This window comes from Stegodyphus dumicola, chromosome 6 (genome assembly GCF_044657685.1).
Source record: "Stegodyphus dumicola isolate Sdum_Otavi_A_Nest chromosome 6, ASM4465768v1".
NCBI lineage: Eukaryota > Metazoa > Arthropoda > Arachnida > Araneae > Eresidae > Stegodyphus > Stegodyphus dumicola.
In genome coordinates, this window is record NC_140773.1 from 9,830,003 (window position 1) to 9,845,230 (window position 15,228).

The 15,228-nt window shown below is 32.7% G+C and overlaps 1 protein-coding gene across 1 annotated transcript in view; it reads right to left on the minus strand.

Annotated features, from left to right (window-relative positions):
- Positions 1–4,012: 4,012 nt before the first annotated feature.
- The window catches only part of Amacr (Alpha-methylacyl-CoA racemase), a 34,648-nt gene continuing 23,432 nt past the window's right edge, over positions 4,013–15,228 (minus strand). Inside the window, exon 6 of the mRNA XM_035362147.2 lies at positions 4,013–10,322. Within this exon, the coding sequence (XP_035218038.1) occupies positions 9,928–10,322 (395 nt within the window). The 3' untranslated portion in view covers positions 4,013–9,927. The remainder of the gene's footprint in view (positions 10,323–15,228) is intronic.

Consider the following 15,228-nt stretch of genomic DNA (forward strand, 5'->3'; position numbering starts at 1 on the left):
GAATTGCACAAAAATGGCATTGCGCACTCCTTTGACTTTATCCATGTACACGTCGACCTATTTTCACTTAAAAAAAATCCCCGAATGGCACAAAAATGGCATTGCGCACTCTTTTAACTTTATCCATGTACACTACGACCTATTTTCACTTACAAAAAAAAATCCCAGAATTGCACAAACTTGCTTTGTGCACTCCCTTTACTTTGACCATGTACTCATCGATATATTTTCACTTAAAAAGTCAAAGGAGCACCAAATTCTACAATATAGGCAAACAAAAATACATAATCTCAATAAAATACATTTTAAACCAAACAATAAAATAACATAAAAAAGGAAAAACATGTTATACATTCAAGCACTACCAAAAGCAAATATTCACTTACCATGATTTTCGAGTTCACTTCGTACACCCAGAGCCACGTAAAAATCAAAATATAAATCATACTCAAATGACTTTTATTCAAACCATGTACTCTTTCTGATTGAACGCTTCACATAGTGACCATCTGAACCTTTCTTCCTACAAATCCATCTAAACGGTTTTTACGTTCGACTAGACGCATATTCTTCCTACATACAGGACACTTATAATGGCTACTAAGTAAACCTTCATTTACACACCAGTCAATTAAAGCTATTTTCTCCTTTCGCTCCAAATCGAACAGAAACTTCAAATTAATCTTACTACATTTGGCCATTCTACCGTCTAAAGAATCAAACCAATACACACCACAAAAGCGCTTACAAAACATCCCATGATTCAAAATTTCCAAGAATCATGCACCCGATTACGTCACAATAGGGTTTCCATAACATTCAACTACTCAGGCTACGATAAATGAAACAACAACTTGGCGATAAATCAAACAACAACTTCACCATAATACAAGGGGTACCTTAAAGTCTACTCTACCCGAAACATTTGCCAATTCGGCGAAATTACCATGCGTTGTCAAGATGATGTGACCATATGAACGTGCCACATTATTAAGAATTTGAAAATAGCGTGATCTGCGAAGGTGAAACCATTTATGCATCCTGGCGAAGGAGGCCCGATCGTGAATGATCCTCTTATTGATTCTGGATTGTTAAATGTGCATGCAAGTCTTTTCTTCCTGGAAATCCGAGATTCATTCTCACTTATTTTTGCGAAAATATTGTAAATAATTCAGCATCTATGCATCAGTTGTATACAAAACTTCTTATTTCATGGTCAATGATTAATAGAGTTGTAAGGGGAAAAAAAATTAGTGTTCTGCCTTTTTTTAAATTTTATTTAGCAACATGTTTAATTGGAGATTAAATGTAATACAAAATTATGAATGAAAAATCTTTGTTTGTTATTCAATACTCATATTTGAGCAGTCTGCTATTTTTGAAACAGTTTCAAAACATGAAAAAAAGCATCATCAGTGAAATTAATTACTAAAATATTATCTTCTGGATTAACCTCGCAATATATAAATTTCAGGTATTTGTGAACTTTTTCGTCTGAGGGCCCAATGGCAGACCCTCAGCCGACTTCGGCTTGACCACTACTAAGGCCAGATGTGGTGGTCACTTTTTTATGGAGGCCATCTTTGCCTCCTATGAGGGGGCAGACAGTCACAGCCATGCCTTCCCCGGATTCAAACCTGGGTCCTTTGGTATCTCAATCGGCTGCCCTAACCACTTTAACGTCTATGCGGCGTATTTGTAAATTTAGATCAATTAGTTGTTTTAATTGTTTTAAAAAATGAAGCAATATCATGCAGAGTAAGGCAATCAAGATTGAGATCTGATGGCAATGAGTTTAATGTTTAAACATGAAATGGATAGTTATTATTTATTATATTATCAGAGAACTATTAAACTGGATAAAATCACCAAAATATATTTACTAGAAATTTGAATTTGATAAGGAATGTGTCCTAAAACGTGTTTTTAAGTCAAAAGTTTGAAACATAATGGGTAGATCTAAATGTAAAATTATGTATGTTAAAATATTTATAATTAGGCGCATAGGTCAGGTTAAGATTTTATTAAATAGGGTAAGGCATGCAAGGGCTGTCTGGCTAAAAAGATAGATGCCATCGTGGAGGAATTTCGAAGGAAACCTGATGTTTGAGTGGGTATTAAGAAATACACGTAATTTCCACTCAAATTATATTTATAAATATTCTTATGCAAAAAATTCTGGTATATTCTAAATTATTGTAAATTCCTTTACTCAAAAAATATAGTGAATGCACAGAAATTAAAGATTTGCACAAATTAAAAATTATTGACATTAAAGATGAAATTGAAATTAAAGATTAAAGATTTGCACATTATTTTACATAAAGTGAAAAAAATTAAATATGTATGGGTATTTATGCATACCATTGCAAAAAGCGTGTATTTGCCTTTAGCAAAATATGTAAATATTTATTAAATTATTTTTAAATGTATTTGGAAATAAAGGATTACAGCCATGTCCGTCTATACCTCCCGTGGTACCATCCACCATCTCATGGCACTTGTCTGAGGCGGAGTTACGCTCACAGAGACATTTGTCTTTGACCCCACAACATCAGCGGAGTCATCTGGGATGATGTCGCAGCCGATCATCATGGCTGCCATCAGACTGGCATCGTACAGTGTTCAGCGATGAATCCCGCTTCACTCTTCAAGCAGATGACCACCGTGTTCGTGTCTGAAGAGTACGGGGCCAACGTCCCAATCAACCTTTGTGTTACAAAGGCATACAGCCATAACCCCTGGTGTGGGGCGCTATTTCTTACAACAGCAAATCATCTTTAGTCATCTTCCGTAGATCTTTAACAGCTCAATGATATGTTGATACTATCCTGTGGCTGGTTGCATTACCCTTCATGGCACATCACCCAGAGCAATTTTTCAACAAGATAATGCCAGGCCACATACAGCTCGCATATCTTTGGACTGTCTCCGTGCGGTTGATACTCTTCTTTGGCCAGAAAGGTCACCAGACCTTTCACCAATTAAGCATGTCTAGAACATGGCTGCCAGATTTGGGCACCACAAAATATCGCAGATCTGGAGCGACAACTGATGAATACCTGGCAGAATGTGTCACAGGATGAAATTAGGAGCCTCTACCACTCCTTGCCTCGATGAATTCAAGCATGCATTGCCGCCAGGGGCAGTTCAACCAACTACTAATTTGAACACTCAATGGGTGATTGTGAGCCATGAACAGGTACTATGACCTTGATTTTTTAATCATTTTATTATCTGTGTATGAGCTATACACATATTCAATTTCATCAAAAACAACCACTTCCTTTATGGTGCTTCGAATTTTTTGCAAAAGAGTGTATTATCATTTCTGAGTGTTACATTCCTCATATGTGCTCTTCACACTGTTAACTCCCCAATTGTTATGATATGAAAAGCACAACTAACAGTTACTCCAATATTCATGATTTGGACATTATAAAAGATAATGGTATCATAGTTTAAGAACAGTTTCTCTGAGAATCTATACTGATATTCTTGAGTTTACTGCTACATCTATTGGGAGAAATTCCTTCAATGATGTTTGACCACAGAAAGCAGCTGCAATTAACTGATGTGCTGAAAATCACATGATCTAGCAAATGGCCTGGCTAGCTCGATCGCCAGATCTCAGTATGATGCAACATATATGAGGCATCAGGAATCTCAAGATCTGCCGTGTCCCTATCTTCAAGGACTTTGAATAAACTGCAAACAGGAATTAAAAGTGTAATGAACTTTGCGATCAATTAAAGTACTCAATATCTTAAACTGAAATGTCAGTTAAAATAACTTTAAAAAAATGGTATCAAACTTGCATTCACGTCAGGGAATAATATACTTCATATTAGATTTATTTTATTTTTTCCAGTTATTTTTTATAAAATTATTTTTGTCTTTTCATCATTTATGTGAATTTTTATAAAACTGCATTTTATAATTTCCCGAAAGGCTGCAAAAATCATTGCAATTCATTCTTTATAAGACATAAAAGTATGTAAATAAATGCCAATAAAGATTAAAAATTTTATTCATTAAAAATTTTAACTTTTTTCCAAAATAAATTTTATACATGGCATAAAATTCAAGATATAACATTTTCATCGTGATAACATAACTTTGAGAAATCATTGATAAATATTAAACAATGAAGCATGAATGAATTTATTCTTACATAATGCACAGCCTAAATATAACACAATATAATACAGCATATTTCTCATATTTGGAATATAATGAAGAAGCAAAAGATCAGCTCTCCAGAATTAAAATAAACAGATATTTTGTGTACATCCAAAACCATTAAAAATATAATAAAACAAAATTTGTTCAAATTGCGTAAAATTATTAATGTGATTAAGTACATTTTTATACACTTAAAAATTACATTTCTTTGCACTTAGATATCCAGCTATATATATTACACACACTAACTTCAGTAACATGATGATTAGTATATGCCTTAGACCAGTGGTCTTCAAACTTTGTTGACTCATGTAAAACCCTTAGAATTAAAATGACTGTTTTAGGGGATCCCATCCCACCTTACAACTCACAAGCAACTGATTGGTAAATTTGCTGAACACTGGTAGTTAGGTCTGGAGATTGAATTCCAGCAAATGCCCATGCAGCCAGTGGGCATTTTTCTCATGTGTAACTTGTATAGGAGGCCGTTTCCCTAAAAAGACCCTTTTCTTTAGGGAAGGTATCTTTAGGAAAATAGCCCATGTGTGCTTTGCCATAATCAATTAAACCAGACCAAAGCCACCTTTAGAAAAATATATCTTAAAATAAAGTAGATCACTATGTTATAGGTACTTTATGTAAAGACAAAAACTGTATTTTGTATTAAAGAATCTTGACACAAAATTTAATTTAATCATTAATAGCATATTAACTCATGCTCCAGAAGTGATCTACCTTTTAATTATATTTAAGGACTGAAGTGTGCTTGCATCCTAAATATAACTATCTTTATAATTTTTAGTTAATAAACATTGGCCAACTAGCATAAGTGCTTTATAATTTTTCTTTTTAAAATTTTATTTTGACTCATGAAACCCCAGGATTCTGTGGAGCAGAGTCTGAAGACCACTGAGACTAACCACTAGCATTTTCCATGTAAATCAAATATCAAAATTTTATGTAAAATATATATAGAAAAATGTTTAAATATATATATATATATACTCTTTCTACTTTAAGCATAATGCAAATAAGGCACATCAGACAAGCACCATTATTAGAATCCTAATTAAGCTATACAGTATAAATGACAGAACTTAATATATAATTACTGCTACTTAGATAGGCATATTAAGAACTGAAAAATTGAAACTTCTATTGGGAATACAAATAAGTCTTCGTTGTTTGAAAAAAAAAAAAAAAAAAATTGGCGCCAGCAGTAAGTTATGGTTAAAACTATCTGATATGAAATATCATATCATAAGGTTAGATATCTGCTAACAACATAAGCTTTAAATATTAGTGATTTTGTATCAGCATACTATACTTTTTTGTGCGAAAATGTCGAGTTTTGAGCCAAGTGAGCATCATTTACGAGAACTTTTGATTTACTTCTTTAATTTGAAAAAATATGCAACTGAGGTGCATCGACTGCTTGTAGAAGCATATGATGAGGCTGCCTAAGTGACAAAAGTTATCATGAGTGGTTTCAAAAGTTTAAGAATGGTGAATTTGATGTCGAAGATGAAGAACGGAGTGGAAGGGCGAAAGTGTTTGAAGATGCAGAATTGGAAGCATTACTAGATGAAGATTCCAGCCAAACAAAAGTAGAACTTGCACTTACATTAGGATTGACTCAACAAGCAATTTCATGTAATTTGTAATCATTGAGAATTATTCAAAAACAAGGAAATTGGGTTCCATATGAACTGAATCCGAGAAACATTGAATGCTAATTTTTTACATGTGAAATTCTGCTTGCCAGGCATAAAAGAAAGGGTTTTTTGTATCGAATGGTCACTGATGGAGAAAAATGGATCCACTACAATACTTCAAAAAAGAAGAAATCATGGGGACCACCTGGCCAAGCTTCAGCGTCAACAGCCAAGTTGAAATCATGTTGTGTACATGGTAAGATCAACTTGTATCATGTATTATGAGATGCCCAGACCTAACGAAACCATTACTGAACATAATTAATGAGATTAAGCCAAGCACTCAAAGAAAAATGTGCCCATTACTACTCCAGACATGACAAAATTGACAAATGTCTGACAGACTCCAGACATGATAATATTCATCCACATGCTGCAGTGCTGGTCAAAAACCGACTCAGAAACACTCAAAACGAGAAGTTTCCCCTCTCCCACTGTATTCATTTGTCATTGCTCCTTCTGATTATTACTTGTTTCGATTGATGATGCATGGCCTCTTTGACCAGCGCTTCACATCATATGAAGAATTAAAAATGGATTGACTTGTGGATAGCCTTGAAACATGAAGCATTATTCAGTGAGGTATCTGTGTGCTGCCAGAAAGATAGGAAAAAGTAATAGCTAGCGATGAACAGCACTTTGAATAAAACATAATGTACTGTTCTTTCACAATAAATGCTTAATTTTTGATAAAAAAATGGCAAAGATTTATTTGTACTCCCAATAAATTATTATTTACTTAAATTTTTATTGTCTGTATAATATGCTTGGTATAAAGTGAATGTTACAAATTTTAATGCGACAGATGCTTTTTAACCTATGATACCTGTCAAGCAATGAAAAAGCACCTAAATTTATTCATTACACTAACTAATGAGAAGTACTAGAAAACTATAATTATGAAACATTATCACAATCAGCAGTTCAAAAAGGACCTATCTGATCGCAAAATATTTCTTTCAAATAATATAAAGTTCTGCCATAGTTAAAATTTCACACAGTATTAAACCCTAAGTAGACAGTTTCTCTCAGTTCAGAAAGATGAATAATTTGAGAAATGCTAGCATAAAAAATATACTTACAGAGAAAAATATTACATAGGTCAACATTTTTAAGTAGATAAGAATACTGAGTATTTAATAATTTTTTACATATGAGCACATATGTTTTCAGCAACATTTCCAGACCGCTTATTTGTATAAACATAGATCTGTGAGAAAACAAGAGGTTTCTGTCATTTTTATGTACTGTCTGTCTACGGTAAGAACACCTCCCGCCACGGTGTCCGGCGGGTGGCGGTCGCTAAACAGGGCTAGTATATTTAAAATAGAGACGAACCAAGGGTTGCTTTATAGTTATTTTGTTTTTGGCGACTGTTGGCTGAAGGGAAAAGAGTTTATCGTTCGTCTTCTCGGTTTCATTCCAGCTGCACGCATCTTTTCTTATATTATTACTATTAGCTATTTTTATTCTCGTTGTTATATCTTTTGTACTGGTATTTGTTCAAATTTGCTTCTATTTAGCTTGATTTTCGTAGTGCTTTGTTAATCGCCAATTTTTTAAAATGCCCTTCCAGTTTAAGAAAGGTCAACCTTTAAAGTCTCAGGCATGTCAAATCGTGTACAATGTCGCAGAATTTTGTGCTTCTGAAGCTTCGGCGAACTCTTTAGTAGTTCCTCTTCCTCAAGTTTTGAAGAGAACATCGCAAGCTACTGGAGTATCGGAGTATACAATTAAAAAAATTAAGCGCGAAGTATCAACAATGGGTGAAGATCAACTTCTAAATACTCCTGGAAAGAAACGTAAAAGCCCTGCTAATCATAAGTGCGAAATTGACGATTTTGACAAATGCGTTATACGGCAGACTATACAAGATTTTTACATCAAAGAAAAGAAAGTGCCATCTGTGCAGAAATTATTGCTTGTCTTGAGGCAAAAAATAGACTTCCCATGGCAAAAAGACTCTTTGTGCAAAGTTTTGCGTTCGATGAATTTTCGCTGGAAGAAATGTGTTAACAAAAGAAAAATTCTTATCGAAAGACCTCACATTGTATTTTGGAGGAACAATTATTTACGCGAAATGAGGAAACTCAGAGCAAGTGGACGCCACATCGTTTACATCGATGAAACATGGATTGACAGCAATTTAACTTTTAAGAAATGTTGGCAGCATGATACGGTTTTGGGAGCACAGATAAATGTCAGTTCCGAAAATAGACTGATTGTTGTCCATGCTGGCTCTTCCGCAGGATTTATTCCAGGTGCCCAACTTATATATAAAGCATCAGCTCAAAGCGGGGATTAGCATGGGCAAATGAACTATGGAAATTTTGAAAAATGGGTGTTGAAAAAGCTTCTTCCAAATTTACGATCTCAAAGTGTGGTATGCATGGATAATGCCCCGTATCACACAAAAATTGAAGATCCGACACCCACGAAATATATATAGTGTCTATAAAAAGCAGCGTGATGCATAAATGGGCGCTGGTAATTAAGAGGCCAAGCAGCGGCCGATCGGTAAAGTCACTGAACACTTGTAGTTCGGTCCGAGGTTTGAATCCCGTGAACGGGCTGGCTGCATGGGCGTTTTTCCCATGTGTAACGTGTATACGAGGCAGTTTTCCTTAGCAAGCCCTCCACGAAGGCATCCCTCCTCTTAGGCATTTAACCCTGGAGGCTTTCCGTAATCATATAAACCAACCCAAACCACTGGTAATTAAGTAAAAAGCAGTTTTGATTTTAATTTACCTTCGCTTCCTTTCATCATTAAATTGACCAGCTTTTGGTTTAGTTTGAAGGTATGGGAAAAAAAGAATCGCAAAAAGTATTTATTGAGAGCATTTTTCTTCAAAAATAAGCACGGATTTTTAAATGCATTTCCCTACAAGTTATTTTGATATATTTTTACTCATTGTACATCTAGAAGGATGGCAAATTCAGCGACTTGTACCTCACACGGCAAAATCAAAGACCGTTCCTTGACTGCAAAAACTTTATCTATCATTTTCATATTCATATTTTATCAATTTTCATTTTCGGAAATTGAATGTAGGGGTCGACGCAAAGGGTCAACGAGTATTTTACTTAAAACTAAAACAAAATGTGAATATCGCCAAATCATCTTTAAATGTGCCAACGTGGCAAAATGAGAAGTAAATCTTCAAGACACCCCTACGAAAAATGGGTCAGGGCTCGTTTCTACGGCAACAGACAGCCACAGACAAACTGGTGAGAGCTGTTCTTACCGTAGACAGACAGTACACTCAAATGCAAGTTCTACTCGTCCTGCTGATTTAGGAGCAACAGACTTTTCTGCTAATAGCTTTAGATAAAAACAAAACTTTTTATGTAAAGGGGCATTCTTTGGAAGCCATTTTATTTTGTTTATCACAAGTAAGTATTCTCAAAGAATAAGGCATTAATATATATAGTATTTAAAGACTGCAAAATAAACTTAACTTTAAGAAATGGCACAGCTTCAACAAATGTTACCTAGGTTTCATGGCATTTCATTTTAGGGATTAGCCCTTTGGTTTTTAACATAAATGTAAAGCTACAGCTACACTTTATTTGTACGGCAGGAATTAAACTGAATTCTGTTAGTTAGTAATTGAATAATGATCTTTGCGTGAAAAGTACCCCTATGGGTTCATCATGGTGCAAGCACTGGTTAGTTGCTATGTTGCCACAATATAAAAGCTAATTTTATGAAACATGTCACAACTTTATAAAATGCCATGCACTTTAAGAAAATACTTTACAAATTTATTTTGAATGTTATAATAATATGGATGAACTTTTAGGCCATGATTTTCATATTCCTGACACTATTTTTTTATTAGCAATTGTATTAAAAATACAGTCTATGGAAAAAAAAAACTATAGAATGCTCATAAATCAACAATTTAAAATCTAAAATAAATAAAAAAACATATTTTAATTTTTCTGAAAAGAAACATTAAATTAAAGTCAATTTAATTAGAAGTATTAATAAATTTATATAATACATAAAAAGAAATTGCACAGGTTATAGGGATGATTTGGCAGATGCAGAATATACAACATTTCCTTTAACTAAGGAATCTATTTCACTTTTTGTAAATCCTTCTTCTAAAAGTATTTCCAATGTATGTTCTCCAGATGCTGGTATTTTCCAGCATATATCTCCTGGTGTTCGTGACAGCCTAGGTGCAGGCACTGGAATACTTTCCTTTCCATTCGTAATGAATGATTTGTTCGCAATATTGTGAATATGCTTATGTGATTCCTCTAAAGGTACAACTGGAGTTACACAAGCATCAGTAAAATTAAAAACCTCACACCATTCTTCTTGAGTTTTTGTTAAAAATATTTCGCTGAACTTCTTAGTTGTTTCTTCCCAATCCGAAAATTGAGAGTATTCATTTTCATCTATGCCAAGACCTGTTGAGCAATTGCAAAGAACAATTAACAGAAGTTAATACTTATCTAAAGGAAATGGGGAAAAAAGGCCTTTCCTATGAAATTACAAAATTACAGATATTTTTAGAAAATAAGTAAACACTTGCAAATTAATAGAATTTCAATCTTATGAACACATTACATGTAGTGACATAAAGACCAGGCCATACATGTAATGATGCATAATATAGCATAAACTATTAAGAAAGTTACACTTCTTTATGTCTATAAAATTACATTTTAATCTCTATACAAACAACTACAGTCAAACACTAAAGATTATTTTTTAAAGTAAAATAAACATATAAAACCAAGTAAATATGAGATGATTGAAAGTTATTTTAAAAAATGAAGTTTAGACAATGGAAAAAAAGATACTTAAATAATCAGAGATAGGATTTTTTGAAAATTCCGTAACCAATGCTGATGTTTATGTATCAAAATCTAATGAAACTAATATTTAAAAAAAATCATTAAAATTGAAAGCATCATTATACAAAACCCATTTTCATTACCTATTAAAAACCTGCCCAATCTCTAGGCTTCATTTCTAAACTATACATAAAATCTAAGACATGTGATTTTCTGTCTGTATATAAATTCTGTTGTTCTATTCCTGAAAATTAGGACCCTTAGCAAAGATAGTATGGTTGACAATTTTTTCCTCTCTATTAATAAATAAATGTGACATCAAAAGCAATCCTCACTGAAAAGAAATAACAATTATATGCCATCACATATTTTCTTCATGGAAAGTAGTCATAAATAAAACTACAGGTAACTATCTCAATATTATTTCTTTAAAGGTAACCCACATTCCAATAAGAAGGGATAGTGATATTAATGTTACATTATCTAATAAGATATCTTCGTTTCTACTTCCCAGTAGTCTGAATATTACCCATTCTTACTATTGTCTCTACTACTCCACGAGTGCAAATCAGCCATAAGTAATTAGAGAAGTTTAATGTGCAGCTGACTAAGCGAAATCAGATTGAATGTCATTTTGTGTTTGCTTCACTTAATAGGTGAGTTCTTGTTTCATGTTCAATAGTTAGAAAAGAAAGATTTGGCATGACCTTAGCAGGTAGCTTGCAAGGGTTTGTTAGCTTGCATTTTCTGAGTGGATTGAGGAAGGGGGAAAATTACATGAATATTTTTAAAGTTTTCAGAACTTCCCACTAAATAGCTGTGGTATACGAGAAAATATGGTTCATTGTTCTAATACAATCAGTCAGTTGTCTTAAAAACTGGTGAGACCTTTGAACTGGTGACCTGCAAATACATTTTCCATAAATTACTTAGCATTATTATGACATATGAATAAAAATATAACATTTTAATGATTTTGATTCTAATTTTATGTCATCTGCAATACCATTAAAAACAAATATGAGTAACACACCAGAAAATATACAAATAAAGCTAATTAATTTACACTGTGGTATAAATTTCATTCAAAGATATGATGATACAGAATTGATTAATCTTGTTACATACTTGTCAAAAGATGTCATATTTGAATATATGTATTCATAGATGAAAACAATGTCACTCTGAAGATGTAATATTTAGCTATCAGTAAGTTTAAATTACAAAGTGTAACAAACAGACGTTTCTTGCACATATCAACCTTAAAATTTTAAACGGGAAGTAAATATAAAGTGCAATTTTTTCCTTTGCATCATTATTATTAGTGTTTATGTATTTTTTAAATATTCAGTAGATAAAATTTTTAATTTAGTTAAAGGTTTGTTTCAGTAAAAAACTTTTTCAACTAAACTGCTAAAAAGCAGAAAAAAAAAACTGGCCATTTCAGCTCTGTTAGACAAATTTCAGTTTGAGATCTCTGCAGTATGTTATGCAGACATATTGTGTCATAGTATAGGTATAATAATGAGCATCATTTGAACCACTAGAATCATCTAATTCAGTAATTTTATAACTGCTCCTTAAGTTATACATGAAATACACTTGCCAAGTTCAAATACAACCGGGCAAAATTCTGCCTTTGTCTGGTGCTATTTTAAAGATGGAAATCAAGCATGAGGCAAATTAGTGATAGAAAAAAAGGGCACTTCTTTGTTGATATGACCCCAATTTTTTAAGTGCAAATTTGGCACCATGGCTATCGAGAAGTTCATGCTTATTTTTCCCATACATGTTTGGGCTGCTGTTTCTATGATTGCTTTTAATATGGCATCAGAAACATTTTCTTATCACAAGGATTTTTGTATCATTTTTAATTTGCCACTTAGCGTAGCATCCTAGTCTGTTACCATTTCTGTATAAGCCGCTGTTGGATCAACAAAATGAAATTTGTGTTTCACTGCAATATCTTTATACCTGTTTCAGTTCTTCTGTTTTTTTATTCAATAAATCATCAATCCTTCTTGTACATGGTTGATGAATTTTGCCCCGAATATGGTTGCTTCTCTATCCAGTACCTGAGCAAGAACGAAGTCATCAGTTTCTTGACATGACCCACTAAATACCAGTACTGTGGAAGAAGCCTGCAGGCTTTTGCCTTTTCCCTGTATTATGTTTTTATTTATATCCACACATTTTTCAAGACCATGTATTAATTTATTTGGTTGCTGGATTAGATGTAGAGAATGCACCTTTACTATATATTCCAGTCAATACTTATATTTTTGTGAAGGCTGAGTTATTTCTCCAGCTACTTAACTGACCTGACAATAAATAAATTCCTGTACTATTAAAATATTCTGAAACTATTCAACAAAATGTATGCTTTTCCTTCACCTGTAACTTTTTATGTTAACTTCCAAATGCTTTAATTAGTATGCACATCTTTTTAATAGGTATTTTTGCACACTCAAATGTTAGGTAAAATGAGTCTTTCTTGGGGGGGGGGATTTCAACATATGGAATACTTACCAGAGCTCTTCTCGTGATAAGAAAATTATAAGTGGCCATGAACCTTATATATATGTGTTATATATATGTGGAGATAGATAGACGACCGCTGGAATTGCTGAGAACAAAGGGCTTACATCAAGTTACGTTCAGAGCTTACATCGAGTCAGCCATATGAGGGCAGATGTGCCCTTTGAATGTATTTATTGAGGACTGATAATGTGTGAAAATGATCATCATTAATCGAATCCAGTTTGGAATCACATTAGTTGTGAGATTACCAAATGCAATGTTAGCTTAATTTATTTAATTAAGTTGTAGCCTTGGCTACTAATGTTTAAAATTAATTTATGACTAGTAACAGCATGAATTATAAACAAATAGCTAAGTTATTGCAATTTATTTTCCAGCTATCGAAATGCGACGCTACGAGCAACGTTTTGAAACCAAAACCTAGCAATCATGAATCAGAACTAGAACTAGTTGCCATTCAGCATAAAGAAATTTAAATATAAATATGAATATTAACAAAATATTAAAGTTAATTTTATAAAATAATTAAATATATGAACAAATATATGAAATAAAAAATAATTATTTCTCATGCACTAACTGGGTCACCACGATGTAGCCTTGGCTACTAATGTTTAAAATTAATTTATGACTAGTAACAGCATGAATTATAAACAAATAGCTAAGTTATTGCATTTTATTTTCCAGCTATCGAAATGCGACGCTACGAGCAACGTTTTGAAACCAAAACCTAGCAATCATGAATCAGAACTAGAACTAGTTGCTATTCAGCATAAAGAAATTTAAATATAACTATGAATATTAACAAAATATTAAAGTTAATTTTATAAAATAATTAAATATATGAACAAATATATGAAATAAAAAATAATTATTTCTCATGCACTAACTGGGCCACTACAAAGCTAACATTGCATTTGTTGCATTAAGCTAACATTAATAATTAATGTTAGCTAATTAAATAAATTAAGCTAACATTGCATTTGGTAATAAGCTAGCTTAAATTTAGCTTAATTTAATTTATCTTTTCATTCATTTTATTTCATATTAGTAAAATGAAGTAACTAGTTATGCTTAAGTCGTGCTCTACTATGTTCTTATTGAAGGTAATCCCACATATATATATATACACATGTAATGATTTTAAAATGCATAGATGAAGACCGTAGTGGCTTGAAGGTGGCAGAGTGGAAAGCATGGTGACACAATTTAGCACAATGTATCTTGAAGAATCACAATATTTTTTTACGCATATCAAACCATCCTTTTGCAGATAAGACATTTCCTAATTATATTTGAATATACAGTAAGTTCCAATTTGAATTCATCTTAAGCAAGTAAGCAGCAGTATGGATGAAAAGCATCTTAACAGCAGGTGAGCTTATGCAAAAAATAGGAAGAGTAGCATAGAACTTCAGAGGAAGAAGGGTGGGAGTCGGAAAAGTTTCAGTTCAGAGTTTTAGTTTACAATTAATTCGATTGGACAAGAGGTATCTGCATTAAAACGTTACGTAAGATAGAAAAATCTGGAACCTGTGAGAAGAGATGAATTTAGGGGCAGATCAATAAATTTAGAATGTTAATTTTGGGGTCCCCAATTATTTTTTTGAAACAGCTATCATATTTTGTTATATCTTACATACATATACATATAAATATTAACACATGGTTTATTCAGTGCTCTTCTTGTGATGAGCAAACTATCAGTGATCATTGTTAGGACTCCCAGGCATTTGAAAATGTTTTGTGTAATGGTCATTTATCAATAACCTTGACATTATTTACAAAGCAAAGTCATAATGATAAGGATGTACCAAGCAATGAATTAAACTGCTTATAAATATGAAAAACAGTGTCTATATTTAAAAACGTGGCATAATATCATAATTATTTCCCCCTCAGTATGAAAATCATAACGTCTTGCAGTAGTCTAAATGATAATTCTGAAGTTTTATTTAAAATTTTAAAAAATAAA